The following is a 16,473-nucleotide window of genomic DNA, read 5'->3' on the forward strand; positions in this document are numbered from 1 at the left end:
GAAATTTAAAAAAAAAACAATTTGGATGGTTTACCCTACTCTAAGGCCAAAATAGACAAAATTAGCGAAATGTGTGAAAATGACATGATTCTTTAAAAACGTCAGATGTTCAGTTGCAAAAAATTAAAAGATTGTACCGAAGTTGAGTAGTTAGCCGAATCTCATGTATAAAATTGACACTTGACTCTTCTTTATAAAAAAAACTTTTTGTTGTTAATTCAGTTAATTTTACACATCACCATAAGCAAACCATAAAAATCCCATAATGATCCATCAGTTTCTCCGTTGGTTCAATACCGTATCGAATTTTTGTGTTCGTTCAACTATGATTCGGTTATTTTGTGTTTTTAACTCACCAATATGTAACTATTTATTATAAACAAGATGATCTGTCCATAGAAGAATAATCTGTTCAAAGATATTTATACGCATTCATCCGTTCTTATTTCAGCAAAATAATCGATGATCAAGTGTTAGCGAACCCAAAGTGTTAGTATTGAATTATAATTTCTTTAATATACATGCATAGATGATATATTATATATATCATGTGATTTTTTAGTTCAGTCATCATAATAATCCTGTGCTGAAAAACCACCCATCATTGCTAGCTGCATGTTTTCAGATGGCTTCCAGTGCCTCTTCCTTTGATTTATAAACCAGTTATTAATTTGTTTCTGATCTAGTCCAGTTGATTCTGCTAATGATATTTTATCAGCTTCCTGCAATATCATTCATTTCTAAAACATTATTCTTAATAATATTGATTTAATGTTACATATATCATATATGCTAGTGTTGCTACAAACTGTAAATTTATCAATTTAATTTAATAAAAACAATGAGTAGATAGAAATGGTACAACACTAATTGACTGTAAACGGTCTTTTACAAAATGGTAAATGGCCGTTTACAATGCATTGAATCACTAGTTAGCTGGTGTAAAAACCGCGGTGGTGTATTAAGCCTAGATTCCAATAAAATAACTTATAAAATTTTCACCGGATCTATTAAATGAGCTGAACCCGACATGAACCCAAAGTTTTATTGTGTTCTTGCATATCAGTATTATAAAATTATAAATTTAGAACAAAAAGTTGTGTATAATATAATTACATTTATCTTATGAAACAAACATCATGCTCGCTTTTTTATCTTCTAAATTTTATCATTGAAAATATAATTAGTTTAATTTATGACATAAAAAACCTATTTTATAAAAATAAATTGACTGAATGGGTTACCCGCGATTAAACTGATAATGACCAGTCTAGCTAAGCGCATGTTTGCAGGTTGGACCAGAATTCGACTTCTTGGTATGCTATATGTAGTGAAGGGGCTACAAAATTGGGCGTTTGTGCCATGTGACGTCCAGTCAGCAAAGAATGGGGTTTTGTTTAAGGGTGTAGTGGTGTTGTAGCCCCCCATATATATATATATATATATATATATATATATATATATATATATATATATATATATATATCACACATTTGAATCTAATAATAATAATAAAAGAAAACGATGAAAGGGCGACAAATATTTCTCGCCCCCCCCCCCCCTAGCCCCTCAAATTCGCCCCACTACGGATAGCCTTAGATTCGTGTAATACTTGAAATTTACATCCCTATGATTCACTACTAGAAAATGGGTCATGGTCCTACGAAAATTTCCTACGACAAGTAATTCAAGCATATTTCAAATGATTTTCAAGCATGTGTTTTTCCCACGTAACTTTTTTGTTAAAAAATTATTAGAAAGTGGATTTTCCAACAAATTTCTTATAAAATCTGTCGTAGTAAAAATAATAAGGTATAAATTGGTTCCTAACATATTGGATGAAACTTAATAAGCATGGTAAAAAAAGCTTTTACTCAAAGTTAAATTTGGGATAATATTAGGTACCGTAGGGTAGGGCCATTGGTAATGGGAATCCCACCATTCAAGCAAAGTTTGTCTTGCTTCATTTGGTAGCTTCCCTTTTTTCTTCTTCTTTGAAAACTCACGTATTAGTGAACTTATACGACCTCCAAATCTCCTTAACAATGTATCCTTTAGTTCCTGTTCTTCTCTACTCACTTGTGTGTTTTCGTTTTCGGTCTCTCCTCCGCTAAATTCTTCTTCGGATGATACTATTCCGTCATCTACAACATAATTAAGTTGGATAAAGATATGACATACAATACGAAAAGTGACATAAGTGATAAGTCTTAGGGTGTAATGAGCTGAGATGATCATGAGCTACTCGATATAGGCTTGTTATAAAAGTTGTAACAAATAAACAAGTGATCTCAATTCCCAAACAGTACCCATTGACACTACATTGTTTTATTAACCAAATAAACAATTTCCAAACAAACACCACTACTACAAAAATATGTATTTGCTACGGTCAATTCCGTAGTAAACAGCCATTTTGCTACGGATTTGCTATGAATAGGGTTCGTAGTACAAGTCTCATAGCTAACTTCTATCACCAAATCAATTATTTTTCTTTGATGACAGACTTTCTCCTAAAATGACATCATTGTTAAATAGACCATATATATATATATATATATATATATATATATATATATATATATATTAAGTAGAGCAATTATGAAAAGAATACATTAACATATTAAAAGTAAAACAGTTATAATTATATTAACAATAATAATAAAGGATCAAATATATGCACTAAAATCACATGTGTCCTGGAATTCATTTATACGTACACCAATTATACAAACACTTGGGATATAATATATGTTACAAGGGGGTTGTTCATAAGCCGAGCTGAATCAAGCGAGAGCTTGCACGTTGTTTGGTTCATTTACAAACTAAACCAAATGGCTCATTGACAAATCGAGTCAAAATTGAACCGAACGTTTTTCGATTGTACATTAAGCGTTGCTTATTTCTTCTTCACTTTAAATTTTCAATAAGAAACAAATTTGAAGTTGTAAACAACATATCTGTAAATAAATTAGTAATTTTTAAACAATAAGCCAAACAATGAGCAAATGTACACTTAGTTCGGTTCGGTTCAATTGGCTCATTTACAAACTGAGCCAATGTCAAAAGATTACTTTTCATGCATTTTTCAAACGGGCAATAAGCGGATTGGACTACCTTAGTTAGACCAAGCGTAGTGGGAAATGCCCCAAAACGTCAAAATGTCCCCACCTCCCATCTCTATTGGTTGGTTTCACTCATTAGACTCACCATCAACTTCATCAAGCGTTTTATCCATAACGTTGGAAGTTTTTTTGAAGCTCAAAACACTGGGTGAAACAGTATTCCCCAGCGTTTTGAGTTAAAACGTCTTACACAACGTTACCGTTACGCTTGGTCTTACAAGATGATAGATAAAGGGGTTTTATAGGGACGCCCACCCTTTTTTTTCTAAAAAAACCCTTTATACGCCCTGTATAGGGTCCCATATACGCCTCCGTATAGAAATATATGAGACATATTGAATCCCCATATAAAGCTATACAAGGTGTATATGGGGTGGGTGTCGCTGGTAAGACCCTAGGTAAATTGGGTAGAAAGAATATTATAAGATAGGCAAATGTAGTATTCGACAACTGCGTGTTAAGTCGTATCAATGCCAGTAACATAACATGTAAGACTGGGTGATTGACGGAAGTGTGGGTGTATACCCCACCATCAAATCAAACTGTTAGCCCAACACTATCTTTAATTCTTTATCTTCCATATTTCTCTGTTTCCTACTTCCCTATCAGACAAAATTTACAACTTTTACTTATCCATGCATGTTTATAATAATGCGATACGGTTTAACTAAAAAGTATATAACATCACTGTCTTTCGATATCCGTTTGGTAAATATTATAGGCGTTTTTATTTAATTTTTCTTCATTTACATAACACAAACATTATATAATAAAGTAGGTGCGGTGTGTTATTTGTGTTTCGATAAAAAAAATGACGTTTTAAGTGTGTGAATACGTAGTGTAATTATATATATATAATGGTGTAATTATAGTGTAGTGTAATTACATCATAGTGTAATTACACTATTACACTTCTTGCATATATAATTACACTATTTGATTCGTACAGTTAGCATGTGTTTTTAGTTTGTACATTAACTTTCCTCAATCATTTAGTTTATTTAAACGTGTTGATATAGATGGTTAATCGAAGTATATTAGAATCAATAACCCTTCTAAGAAAAAGTAATTAATGGAAAAATATTATTTGATTTTACCTAAGTCGTAATATGTAAATGTAGAACACTAAGGCTATGCGTAGTGGAGGGGCTACAAATTGGGGCGTTTTGCGTCGTGTGGCGCCCAGTCAGCAAGAGATGAGAATTTGTTTTTAGGGTGTAATGGTGTAAGGGCTACAATATTAATATAATATATATATATATGGGCTACAATAGTAATATAATATATATATATGTATATATATCACCCACACACATTAGAATATAATAATAATAAAAAGAAAGGAAGATCTGGCGACAAAAGAACCCGCCCCATATCACCCACATATCGCCGGGGGGCGTTCGCGCCCCTTCTAGCCCAAAAATCACCCAAACTGGCGCCTATTACGCATAGCTGTGGAATTAATACTTGCATGCAATTATGCAAAAGTATTATGCAATTATTATACATTATTATGTATAATAATATGGTAGAGGGAATTGAGGGTGAGAATGGAATTGGAAAGAATTCTCTTGTTTGTTTATGAAAGAAAGAGGTGAGAAATGGAAATAAACCATTTCCATTTCTCTGATTTTGTTTCTCTAACAAAAGCGGAGAATTGGATTTCTCGACGTTCATTTCTCCCATTTTCCTCCTTTTCCTTTCATTTCTCCCATGTGTTCATCTTTCTTCTGCAAGCGTAAGGCCGCCGCAAGCCGCAAGGATGAAGCCTCCACCTCCACCTCCACCGCGGCCGTTACTCAACCGGAAGAGAATAAGGAGGTTGAGAATCCTGCGCCTAAAACGAAGCGTGCTAGGGCTTCCAAAGCTGAAGCGGAGCCTGAGTTCTTCGATGACCAGCGTGAATTGGTAAGGATACGTCTTCATTGTTTGCTGAAAACGTTGCTGTTTGTTTCAGTTTTCGATTGATTGAATTTGTGGTTAATTGAGCTAGGGTTGAATGTAGCATATGGAGGTTAATTTGAACAACACATATTTTGATTAATTGATACGCAGCTGAATCTGTGGTTAATTGATTGTATGATAAGTTAGGGTTAAAAGTAGCATTTGGAATTGAAAGCTAAAACAGTTATTTCATATGTTCAACAATTGTTTGATTCATTGATATTAAGCTGAATTCGTGGTTAATTGAACGTATAATAAGTTAGGGTTGAAAGTAGCATATGAAATTGAAAGGTAAATAGTTAATTTGAACAACACATATGTTGAACAATTGTTTGGTTGATTGATGCTGAGCTGAATCTGCGGTTAATTGGTTGTATAATAATCTAGGGTTAAAATAGCACATGGAGTTAAAAGTAAGTATAGTTAATTTGAGGAAAACAAATGTTGAACAATTGTTGGATGGATTGATACTGAGCTGGTGGTTAGTTGATTATCTAATAAGCTAGGGTTAAAAGTAGCATATGGACATAAAAGCTAATACAGTTAATTTGAAAACACAAACAGAGAATTAACTTATTGGTACTTTTCTATTCTGCTACACCATTGCAGGTAGGAGATTAGATAAATACTAATAATGAGATACAGGAGACATGGTTAGCAATTCTTGTGTAACTTGGGTTAATTGTTAGCGTGCATCAAGGTTGAATCATTAGTTAGACATGTATATTCTTTTGCAAATTGATGTGCATGTTAAACTCAATCTTCAGAATCTTGAGGTTAAAACTTGTATGGGCCCTGTTACGGATTTATATACAGATGCTTCTATAATGCTATAGTTTTAGAGGTTGTGCTTGATTTATAATGAATTGTGTAATTTTCTCTTATCAAAATATGTATCATAATAGTTTTGCATTAATGCTTAACTGGTCATAATCTGTTTTTATTGTTGAATTTAGTTATCTTTTTGAAACACTTGAACATGATGCTTGTTTTTACTTTCTCACTAGTCATGACTAAGATTATACCTTCTTTTCTTTCAATGGTTTTATTTTTTTACTTGTTTTTGCAGGAGGATTTATGGAAGCAGATCTTTCCTGTTGGGACAGAGGTGTGTGTGATCATTAATGTTCATTTTTTATATTGTTCTTTTTTTTTTGTGTAGGCTACTTATTGAATTTTACATTTTCTTGACAGTGGGACCAACTCGACTTACTTTCTGAATACAATTGGAATTTCTCAAATCTAGAGGTGAGTAATACTGTAGCGTTTGTTTAACATCCAAAAAGAATTGATTATTTTTTAATGTTTTATTTATCTAATAAATGTCACATAACTAAGCAACTTTTTATCTCTTCATCAAACCGTGCAGGAGGCATTCGAAGAGGGCGGGGTATTACATGGGAAGAAAGTGTACCTCTTCAGTTGTACAGAACGTAAGTAGAACATGACACTCAAATATTTAGATTTTGAAATTCACATGTTTGTGGACTTATAAGCTTAGATTATTGCCTGATATGTTGCATTTTTTTCTTGGTTGAAAATGATGCTATCATCCATGTTTATGTGACTTGATTTATCTTTCTTTCAGCACAATTGCTCTTTTATAATGGTCAATCAAAAGTCACATGCATACCTGTACTAGAGTTAAATTGAAATAGATTACGTTTGTAATTCAAATGAGGTTTAGACTGCTAGACGTTATTTGAAATTGGGTCAGATCCACAGAAACTTACAAATATAAATTGCATATTGTTAAGGGCATATTTGGTATTTCTCTTAAAAAGTTGAGTTGAAGTAAAATGTCAACTTTGAGATTGAATTGGTCAAATGATAGTGTGGTAGCCTAAAAATAGTCAGTGATGTGTTATATAAGTTTTAACATTGACATAAACGTTACACCAAATATAGGGATCTAAATGGGTTTGAGACTTTGAGTTAGCTTTGATTCAAATGAAACATATCTCACAAAAGACTTTTTTGCACAGGTTGGCATGAAAGTGAAAAAATAATAAGATAGCCAATGAAATCCAAGTAGTACAGGAGAGGAAATCCTTTGGTCGATAGGGACTCTTTTAACATGCAAAAAAAGCATTAGCATGGGTTATAAACTCTTCTGGTGTTTACTTGAAATTCATTGTGTAACAACTGATATTGTGAGTTATGATAAAAACGGTTCAAAGCAGCTCATTTGATTGGTAAAGATGTGAATCTAGGACGTTCTTTTCTTGCGTTGACAATAGAAGAGAAAATTGAGATGGTCGAGTTGTATACCGATGGTTCAATGGGATAGTTGTGTATGGTTGAAGTATGTTTTGTATGTGAATTGGTTTTAACTATGGTTGATGTTTTTTGCTTAAAAACTATGTTTTGTATGTGAATTGGTTTGATCAATGCATATTTTGGTTGGAATTTATGCATCTTTTTATATGTTTTTTATTTTTTAATAAATATTTGTTATGAAAAAAAAACTTGTGCTAATGATAAAGTTGATATAATTCTCTGTTTATTTTCTATGTACCAAACAAGAGAAATGATTCTCAGCTATATTTCTCTACTGAAATCTCTGTACTACCAAACAGAACAGTCAATTCTCATTCTCCAGACCAATTCCCTTTCTCTGCAATTCCATTTCTCTATTCCATTTCTCTACAATTCCATTCTCTGTACCAAACACCCCCTAAATAGATATAGACATGATGCACCGTGGAATTAATACTTGCATGCAATTACATAAATTAATTGTGGCTTAATGGTAGAGTATTCACTTTACAAGTGAGAGGTAGGAGTTTAAAACCTCACTATCACCAATTTATATGGGAGATATGAGGGATGACCCTGACTCTCCCCCGACTCCAGAATAAAGTGGTAAAGGGGTAGTAATATAATAAATCATATAGAATCAATTAGAATCAATGGATTCGTGGTAAAATCCCTTTATGATGTATTTTAGTACAATTTTTGGCTGATATAGGGATCAAATGGTATAGTTCGTTTGTTGGTAGCTTGAAGGATTAAAAGCATGACTCTTGCTTTCCAATTGGTTGTTTTTGCATTAATTGCTACTTCATCAATCTTATTGATTAGTATACCCGTTGTATTTGCTTCTCCCAGGCAGATTTGACAAATACATATCACTTGATATAAAATACAAAGTCCCACTGAGTAGACTATGAGAAGGACTTGACAAAGATGGATCTAAAAATGGATGATATCCCTTTTATTGTGTATGAAATTTATGGTTTCAGTTGGTGTAAATCCACTCACCTCAATTCAAAATGAGAAGCAATTCTCCATTGGTAGCAAATGGTTATCCATTAAGCGGAGGAAATCTTAGTTAACATAGACCCCTCTTGCAAGAACGGACTAACAGGGTCAGCTACCCAGCCAACCTTCATAATTAAATACCGTTACTGTATAGGTAGAGCTTGTTGTGAAAGACCTATTCCTGGATAATTCATGGGTAGAGCCGAAGAATGTGAACTCTTGCCAGGGTTCGAGTCTTGATCTCACCCGGTTTTACTGGCTCCTCGCTGTCGTGCTATTTGGCGGGCGTGGGGTCGGGTTTTATCCGGTGAATCTCTCAATAGGTGGACCGCTAGGGGCTCCGTCCGTCCGGACTAGTGGCCGGCTCGGGCTATCTTTAGCCAGTGAGGGCCGCGTACTCGTTACTTAGTTGGTCGTTAAAAAAAAATACTTGCATGCAATTATGCAAAAGTAGAATAGCACACAAGTAGGCCCCACATAAGGAGACGTCGGTCACCTGAGGAATATTCCGGGATTGAATTGACTGGTAAACCCACCCCACCACCACCAAATAGGTGGTGCCTGTGTGAGGCTACCTAGTATTCTTTTATAAAAGCAGGCAGCGAAACATACGGGAGTCCATGTGAACAAATTTTGGAACACACAACTTATGCATATACTATGTAGGGTTACAAATATAGAATTTATTAGTTAGGCTATATGTAGTGGAACGGCTATTAAATGGGACGATTTGTGTTATGTGACCCAGTTAGCAAATGAGAGATTTTTGATTTAAGTTTGTAATGATGTGGTAGCTTATATATATATTACACACACATACTTAATATAATTTTTATTATTAAATCAAAAACACACAGGCGACAAATTCTTGCCGCCCTCCCCCCGTGTCGTCCATTTTATCACCTCGGGGGGCGGTGTTGCCCCTCGTCGCCTTTGTCGCCCCCAAAATGTCGCCCACTACACATAGCCTTAGGAAATAATAATAACAAAAACATAAGATAACAAGTTGGGTCGAATTATTTTATCAAAATATATAGACATTGATTTGTAAAGTGTCGACTAAAAATACAATATGGTCCATGAAATCAGTTAAACAAAATAATATGGTTCAGAGCGAGGCTTGGCTTTAACTGACATCTAGAAACAATGGCTAAATTTTTATCGATAGACTTATTTGGTGTTGCCCGATTAGTTGGTTTTGGATGTTTATTTTGACAACGGTTGTTCAACAAATTAAAAAACTATGGATTATTGTATTTTAAAGATACGTATAATTTAGTTTGAGGTTAATCACTGATATATACACGATGTGAAGGAAGAAAATAAAAACCATGAGATAATAGATCGAATGATAAGAAAATGAAATAGATCATTATCGTACCATTGTTTTGTGTTGGTTAACTTATGAGTATTCAATGAATAATTATTTTATGTTGTTTGCTAAGAAAAAACGAAAGATTGAAATATGACAGAAATACCTTTATCTTAGGATAAAGAACAATCTTAACATCACCAAAAGTTAACTTGTACTTTGGGGACATATAATAATAGTTCTCAAACTCTTTTAAGTGTCCAAAACAATTCTTTTGTCACAAAACTGGATCACTTTACTTATTATATAATGGCTTCCAGCATTGAAGGCTAGCTGCTTATAAAGTTAAAGATCATGAGACAAACAGAAGAATATTTCTGTCAAAATTAATTAAAAAAGGGATAGGATAGATTTAAGTTTGAGAGATCCACTCATTTACTTGGTTTAATTTACTTTACTATAATTACTACAAATAACATCAACAGGAAACTAAGTATAAAACCTTAACAAGAACTTCTTTTGGAATGTTTTCTTATGATTTATTCACAAGCAAGACCACATGATCAAGAGGGTGCCAACTTAACTACAAACAAACACATTTAACACACAACTTTCAATTAGCTAGTAGTGTGAATTTATAAGAAAACATATTTACACGAAATTTACGGCTTTAAATTGATTCTAAATGGTTTCGGGTAGAACCCACAAACACGTATATCTGATTGGGTTTTGTTCATGTTTGTCCATTTCTCTTTTTTTGGTACTTTGTACTTAAATGGTTAGAGTAGTTTACGTCAAAAGTTAAAGATTAAACAAGAAAGTGACATCAACGTTTATAATTTAAACGTAATTGTTTTATATACATTCATAGTTTTAGTTTAGATAAGTCGGTTATTTATCTCTATAATTTTGGTTTTATATAAATTTTTTTGGAACGACCAACTTTACTTTGTGCATAAATAAATCATAGATATAAAAGAGATCATGGACACACCCAGTAACGGATCTATGTGCGGGCCAAGGGTAATCGGGATATCCCTTAACTTTTTTGACGAAGTGAAATTTTATACATCGTATACTCCAAAACTTTAAGATCGGTCAATTTTATATAACAAATACCCCTAAATGTGTTTTATAAATCCGACACCATTTTGATAAATATTAATGATAAATTTAAATATACTAATACGAATAACGGTCCGATCAGTTGAACAAATGAACCGCCTATAGGCGGTTCAACCATTAGTTACTAACACTTAAACAGTAAACTTACATATAATAATAAACATAGCACATAAAATTGAGGTTAAGTTATAATTTCATAGAGATAAATAGATATATAGCACACAGTTTTTCAATAATAATAATAATAATAAAGTCTAAAAGGAGTTAGATATCATACCTATACATAAATTGCTAAGTTGTGCTTCAATATTATTGAGGAAAACAGTAGCTTCATCAAAAGGCCTTGCCAGATCAGACTTATATTTCATTAACACTTGACTATACATCTCCTACACAATCAAATACAACATATAAAATTTGTTCGTCTAATACATAAATAATATTCAACTAGCTAAACATGATCATAGATATAAAAAATCGAAAATTATACAAACAAGAACCATAAACTCATCAAGCTCAGGATCCGCTCCTAAGCAAGTGGAAACAACACCGTTTGCATGCGAAACGCCATTTTCTTGACGGATTTCCTCCAACAAATATGTTATTTCCGGTGGCGCGCCTAACTGTATAACAGAATATACAAGTTGTTCATATTGATGATTAGTTAGTTAGTTAGTTAGTTAGTTAGTTACAGTAAGAATAAGTTGTATATTCTGTTACACAACTATTGTCATGCGCTTACAATCAAAACAGTCTATATATGGAAAATTGATTACTATGACTGTAAGCGCATGACCATAAAGAAAAACCTTAAAATAGAGCCCAAATAAGCATGAGTTAGACTAGTATCGAGCATGGCTAGTTTTTATTATTATATATTTTGAGAAAAACATTTTGTGTAGTCCCTTAAAAAAGCCAAAGCTTGGCTCATGTACAGTGTGAACGAGCTTCTCATATAAGGTTCGAGCTAGAACTCAATAACTATACGAGCTTTATTTGAAATTTCAACCTTTTTATAAATCCGAGCTCAACTAGTTTGCTTTTAGTTTCACTAGATATCGTCTTGAGCTTACCATCACAGTCACCGATTCATATGAATCAATTTCAAAACTAGTTTGATGATAAAAAGTTCGTTGACTGTGACGATAAGCTCACGACGATAAACAAATAAACAAAAAGTGGATAACAATTAGGTTTATTATCAATAACCTTTCGACAATCGATAAACGCATCGAGCAACTGCGGATACAACGGATGCGAAACGATCTTCGCTTTGATCATATCATCATCAATAGCATCAGCATGATGATGATCATCTTCATCAAAGTTATTATTTATATTCTGATCAAACGTCATGTCAGTTTCCGGTGAAATAGTGTAATCAGTGAAACCACACATCTTTTCCATAATAATAATAATAATAATTGTGTAGAAGAAGGAATGATTAATGAGAATGAGAGAATGATGATGAGTTCTATATATGACAGAAGAAGGATTGTTAGGGTTTTGCTTTGGACAATGCTTTTTGGATTTGGTGGAGAGAGAATGGAAGAAAAAGCTTGTTGGGTGTTGTAAATAGTATAATCCATAAGAGAGAAACTTTAATTTTATTCTATTAAAAAGAGTTCACATTTAATCTGTTAAAAAATGTGAGTGAAGTTTATGTAAAACTTTTATGTATATTTGTAACGTTATTGTTTATGTGTTATAACTTTAATCTGATACATTTTGAAAATTGTTGTGCGTGAAAGAAAGAGAAATGATAACGATCAAGATATAAAAATAGTATTTAATTTTTATTTTTTTTTCACATCTAACTTTTATATATAACACAAACCGAACTAAATCTGGATAATGGGTAAAGCTGCGCCGCTATCCCCTTTTGAATCGCAAAGTCTGTTCTACTAAATATAAATCCTTGGTTCCTCGGGCTCTGCGAGTCACTGTGGACCACCTTCTGCACCCGCTCCAAGAAGCGAACCGCCTCGGGAGCTAGGGATCCAAAAGTTTCGAAGGCAAATGGAATGAACACGTGTTGATTCTCCAAACACGATGTCTCATGCTTAGCAACCTTCCTAGACTCCGCTCTCAAAACCGCATGTCCCGGTACGAAGCCACTGTCTCTCAGCCCCACCAACGGGGACACCCCAGTGAGGTCAACACACGCATGCTTACCCCCTGCCCAGCCAAACACAAGAACATCCGCAGGACGCAGTGTAGATCTTCCTTCACGCGGATCAGTCAAAAAGTTAACAGGTGCCTCTTTCTTGGCTGAGATCCCGGCACGTCTAAGCACATCCCACAACACATCTCTAACCCAGAGAAAATATAATTATTATTAGTGTAATTTTGGATTTGGAGATAGATGAATGGATGTGAATGATCTAAGGTTGTTTGTTATGGGTCGTTGAAGTGGGCGGCAAAAGTGATGCGGCATGGTCTTAACGTTGTGCATATCGCACCGGGGCGTTAATGTTTGGGCGTTTTCCGGCTTCAGTTAACATGGTAACAGGCATTAACAAGGAAATGATGGAGTTTTATAGTTAGTTAAACCACAACGCAATGTTAAAGACGTGTGTTAGTTAAAGTCTCACCATCTACGTTGCAATGACGTGACATTTTAACTAACAAATTTAACTAGCTTCACAATAAGCAACCTAACGAATCATGGAATCATATGGTTATAAAATAAATTGCATGTTTTAACGTCGTGTTCCGTTGTTCGGCTCTTTGTTATTCGTTTGTCTTCATAGGCATTAGTTAGTTGGTTGGAAAGTTGTTTACAAAGGTATTTTAGTTGTGGCAAACAAAGATTATAAGTAACAAAAAAAATGTAATATCCAAAAGTTAAGTAAATAACTAAATATGCAGACACGATTATCAAAACAAACCAAAATTGTACTATCCTATGGCTATAATACATCTTTTACTGTAGCAATTAGTTGTTACTTTATATAATCATACAATATTCATATTAGGTATGTGTTTTTTAATTTGTTTTATCACATAAAGGTTGATTCACGGTTAGACCGTTATAACAATTTTGATCTTATTGTTTTACATATGAATATATGCCATTACAACATGTTATCTTTTCGTCTTTCTTATTAGTTACTATGCTAGTCGAAAAATATTAGGACCGTGGGCCTTGTTGTGTGGTTTTTGAACGCTTGACTTGTCCGATTAATGCGTGGTTAATCTAGTTGATTAATATGATTTAATTAGAAGCCTAATATGATTTAATTAGAAGCCTAAGGTTGTGTTTGTTTTTGCTTATAAGGTCTGCAAGGAGCCTATGTCTGCGGGCGCGCAGACATAAGCTCTTGAAGACTGTTTGTTTTAAAAAAAAAAAAGATCTGAAAACTGCTTTCATTGTCTTAAAAAATAAGCTTTTTTCATCATCTTTACACATCTTCACACTTCTTAATATCATACCAAGTACCAACACCCAATGTCCAACACCACCACCACCCATCGTCCGTCTGCCGCCACCACCACCCACCACCACCTTCTGCCGCCACCACCACCCACCACCACCTTCCGCCGCCACCACCACCATCCACCACCACCTCCACCCACCGTCTGCCACTACCACCACCCACCACCACCGTCCACCACCACCCACCGTCCGCCACCACCACCGTCAACCACTCACCATCGTCAACCACCCATCACCACCACCACCCTCGTCGGCCACAACTACCGTCCACTACCACCACCATCCACCATCCACCACCACTCACCGTTCGTCGCCACCACCACCCGCCACCACTATCCACCACCACCCACCACCATCGTTCATCACCACCACCACCCATTGTCGGCCACCATCACCGTCCACCACCACAACCGTCCATCACCACCACCCACCGTTCACCGCCTACCACAATCGTCTACCACCACCCACTTCCATAGTTCGTACACCACTACCAATTATTTTAGCAGTTCACAAACGTTAAATGACTTTATCTACTGTAATATATATGATAGGTAACTAATTTTCAGCTTATGCAGACGATTTCCAGTTTATAAAACAAACAGTATTATATTATCAGATTGCAGACCTTCAGAACACATCTTCAGTTGCAGACATTAAATCAGATGAAATCAGATTGCAGACATATTTTGTTTTCATAAACAAACAGCACCAAAGTATGTTCAACAAGAAGAATTTATTATATTAATGAAAATGTAAAAAATTATGATGACGCTAATTAAAGCGTTATTATTATCTTATAGCTACAATTTCATAACCATTAAGGCAACCCGTAGTAGGCGACTTTTGCGAAATCCGGCGACGATGGGCGATAAACACCCCCCCCCCCCGGCGATTTGTGGGGCGATAAAGGCGGGGGGGGCATCTATATATCGCCGTTCTTCCTTTCTTTTTTATTATTATTATATTGTTTGTGTTATATATATGTGTGTGTGTGTATTGGGCCACAACACCATTACACCCTAAAAACAAAAACCCCATCCGTTGCTGATTGGGCGCCACATGACGCAAAAACGCCTTATTTTGTAGCACATCCACTACACATAGCCTAGCTACATAATTGCATGTTTTTACTATTTGAATTATTGTGATAGATTTGACCCGACTACCTTTTTGCCTTTACTTTTACCTTTTTTGCATCCTTACAAAGCAATATTGTTACGTGTTATCATTTTATATTATATTAAATCTACGGTTGGTGTTCAAAACCTATATCATAACTGGGGTTGTAAACTTGTAATCGTAATTGTAAATGTAGGGTCTGGAAAGGTTAAAATGTATGCAAACCATAAATCTATTACTTGGAATAAAGATATTGCTTCCATGAAACTCACGGCTCCATAAACGTCTTATCCTATCAAAATGTATATCAGACACAAAGACTACAAGGGAACGAAGTCTAAATAACATAAAGCATAGAGTACTTCATGCATATAATTTTGACATATATCAAACATGAAGATTTTTAAGCTAGTCAAGCTACTCTAACTTTAGTTCAAGCTCGAGTTCGAAGTTAAACAAGTCTACTCGGGCACTCGGCTCAATTCATTTCTTCTTAACAACCTGAAACTAGTGCTAGAGCGTCTCGGCTCGTGAATAGCTCAGCTAGCTCTTGGCACGACCGGCTAACCCATTAATTTTTTAAAATTTTAATAAAATCAATAGAAATAATTACATACATTGAGAACTTATAAACAAATTCCATAAAAGTCAAATGAACGAGCGAATGAACATAGATTTATGTAAAACTAGGGATTAGAAATAATAAAATTGGACTATTTGGATTATATATAACTTATGACATTAAAAACTGAGTGTAATTTAAACGAATCAAATGAGCAATAAGCTCTAGCTTGTTTACAATTCAAATTTTTAGCAAGCAATCCGTTTTTGAATCTTTAAATAACCATACTATATGAAGTATGAACAATATTATAAATAGAGATAGTAAATGTTAGTTGGACCGAGTTGATTAAAATTCTTTTTATCGTATTTTTTTCCTTCTATCTCTCGTTAGTTCTTAATAATAAAAAACGTTAAAGAAAAAAAAAAGAATGTTAGAAATGATTATTCTCACATTATTTTAAATAAGTTGTTCAGGTGTATTTAAGCAAAATCAACACTAAACTATTATGACTTGGCAATAGACCACACCCACACAATGAGAAGATTATAATGATATAAAGAGATGCCCCATTAATATTGTA

At 34.2% G+C, this 16,473-nt stretch overlaps 1 protein-coding gene across 1 annotated transcript; it reads right to left on the bottom strand.

Annotated features, from left to right (window-relative positions):
• Nucleotides 1-561: 561 nt before the first annotated feature.
• LOC143614232 (homeobox protein knotted-1-like 6) lies at nt 562-12,177 on the bottom strand. The gene is made up of 5 exons (XM_077087731.1): nt 11,980-12,177; nt 11,271-11,393; nt 11,048-11,159; nt 1,906-2,144; nt 562-722 (listed from the first exon to the last, which is right to left on the bottom strand). Exons 1-5 carry the CDS (start codon nt 12,175-12,177, stop codon nt 564-566), a joined length of 831 nt encoding a protein of 276 aa, XP_076943846.1. The 3' UTR covers nt 562-563.
• Nucleotides 12,178-16,473: the final 4,296 nt, after the last annotated feature.

The sequence above is a fragment of the Bidens hawaiensis genome, unplaced genomic scaffold, assembly GCF_021521415.1.
Source record: "Bidens hawaiensis isolate Kalapana, Puna unplaced genomic scaffold, B.hawaiensis_p1.1 tig00039387_1, whole genome shotgun sequence".
In the NCBI taxonomy this organism is placed as follows: domain Eukaryota; kingdom Viridiplantae; phylum Streptophyta; class Magnoliopsida; order Asterales; family Asteraceae; genus Bidens; species Bidens hawaiensis.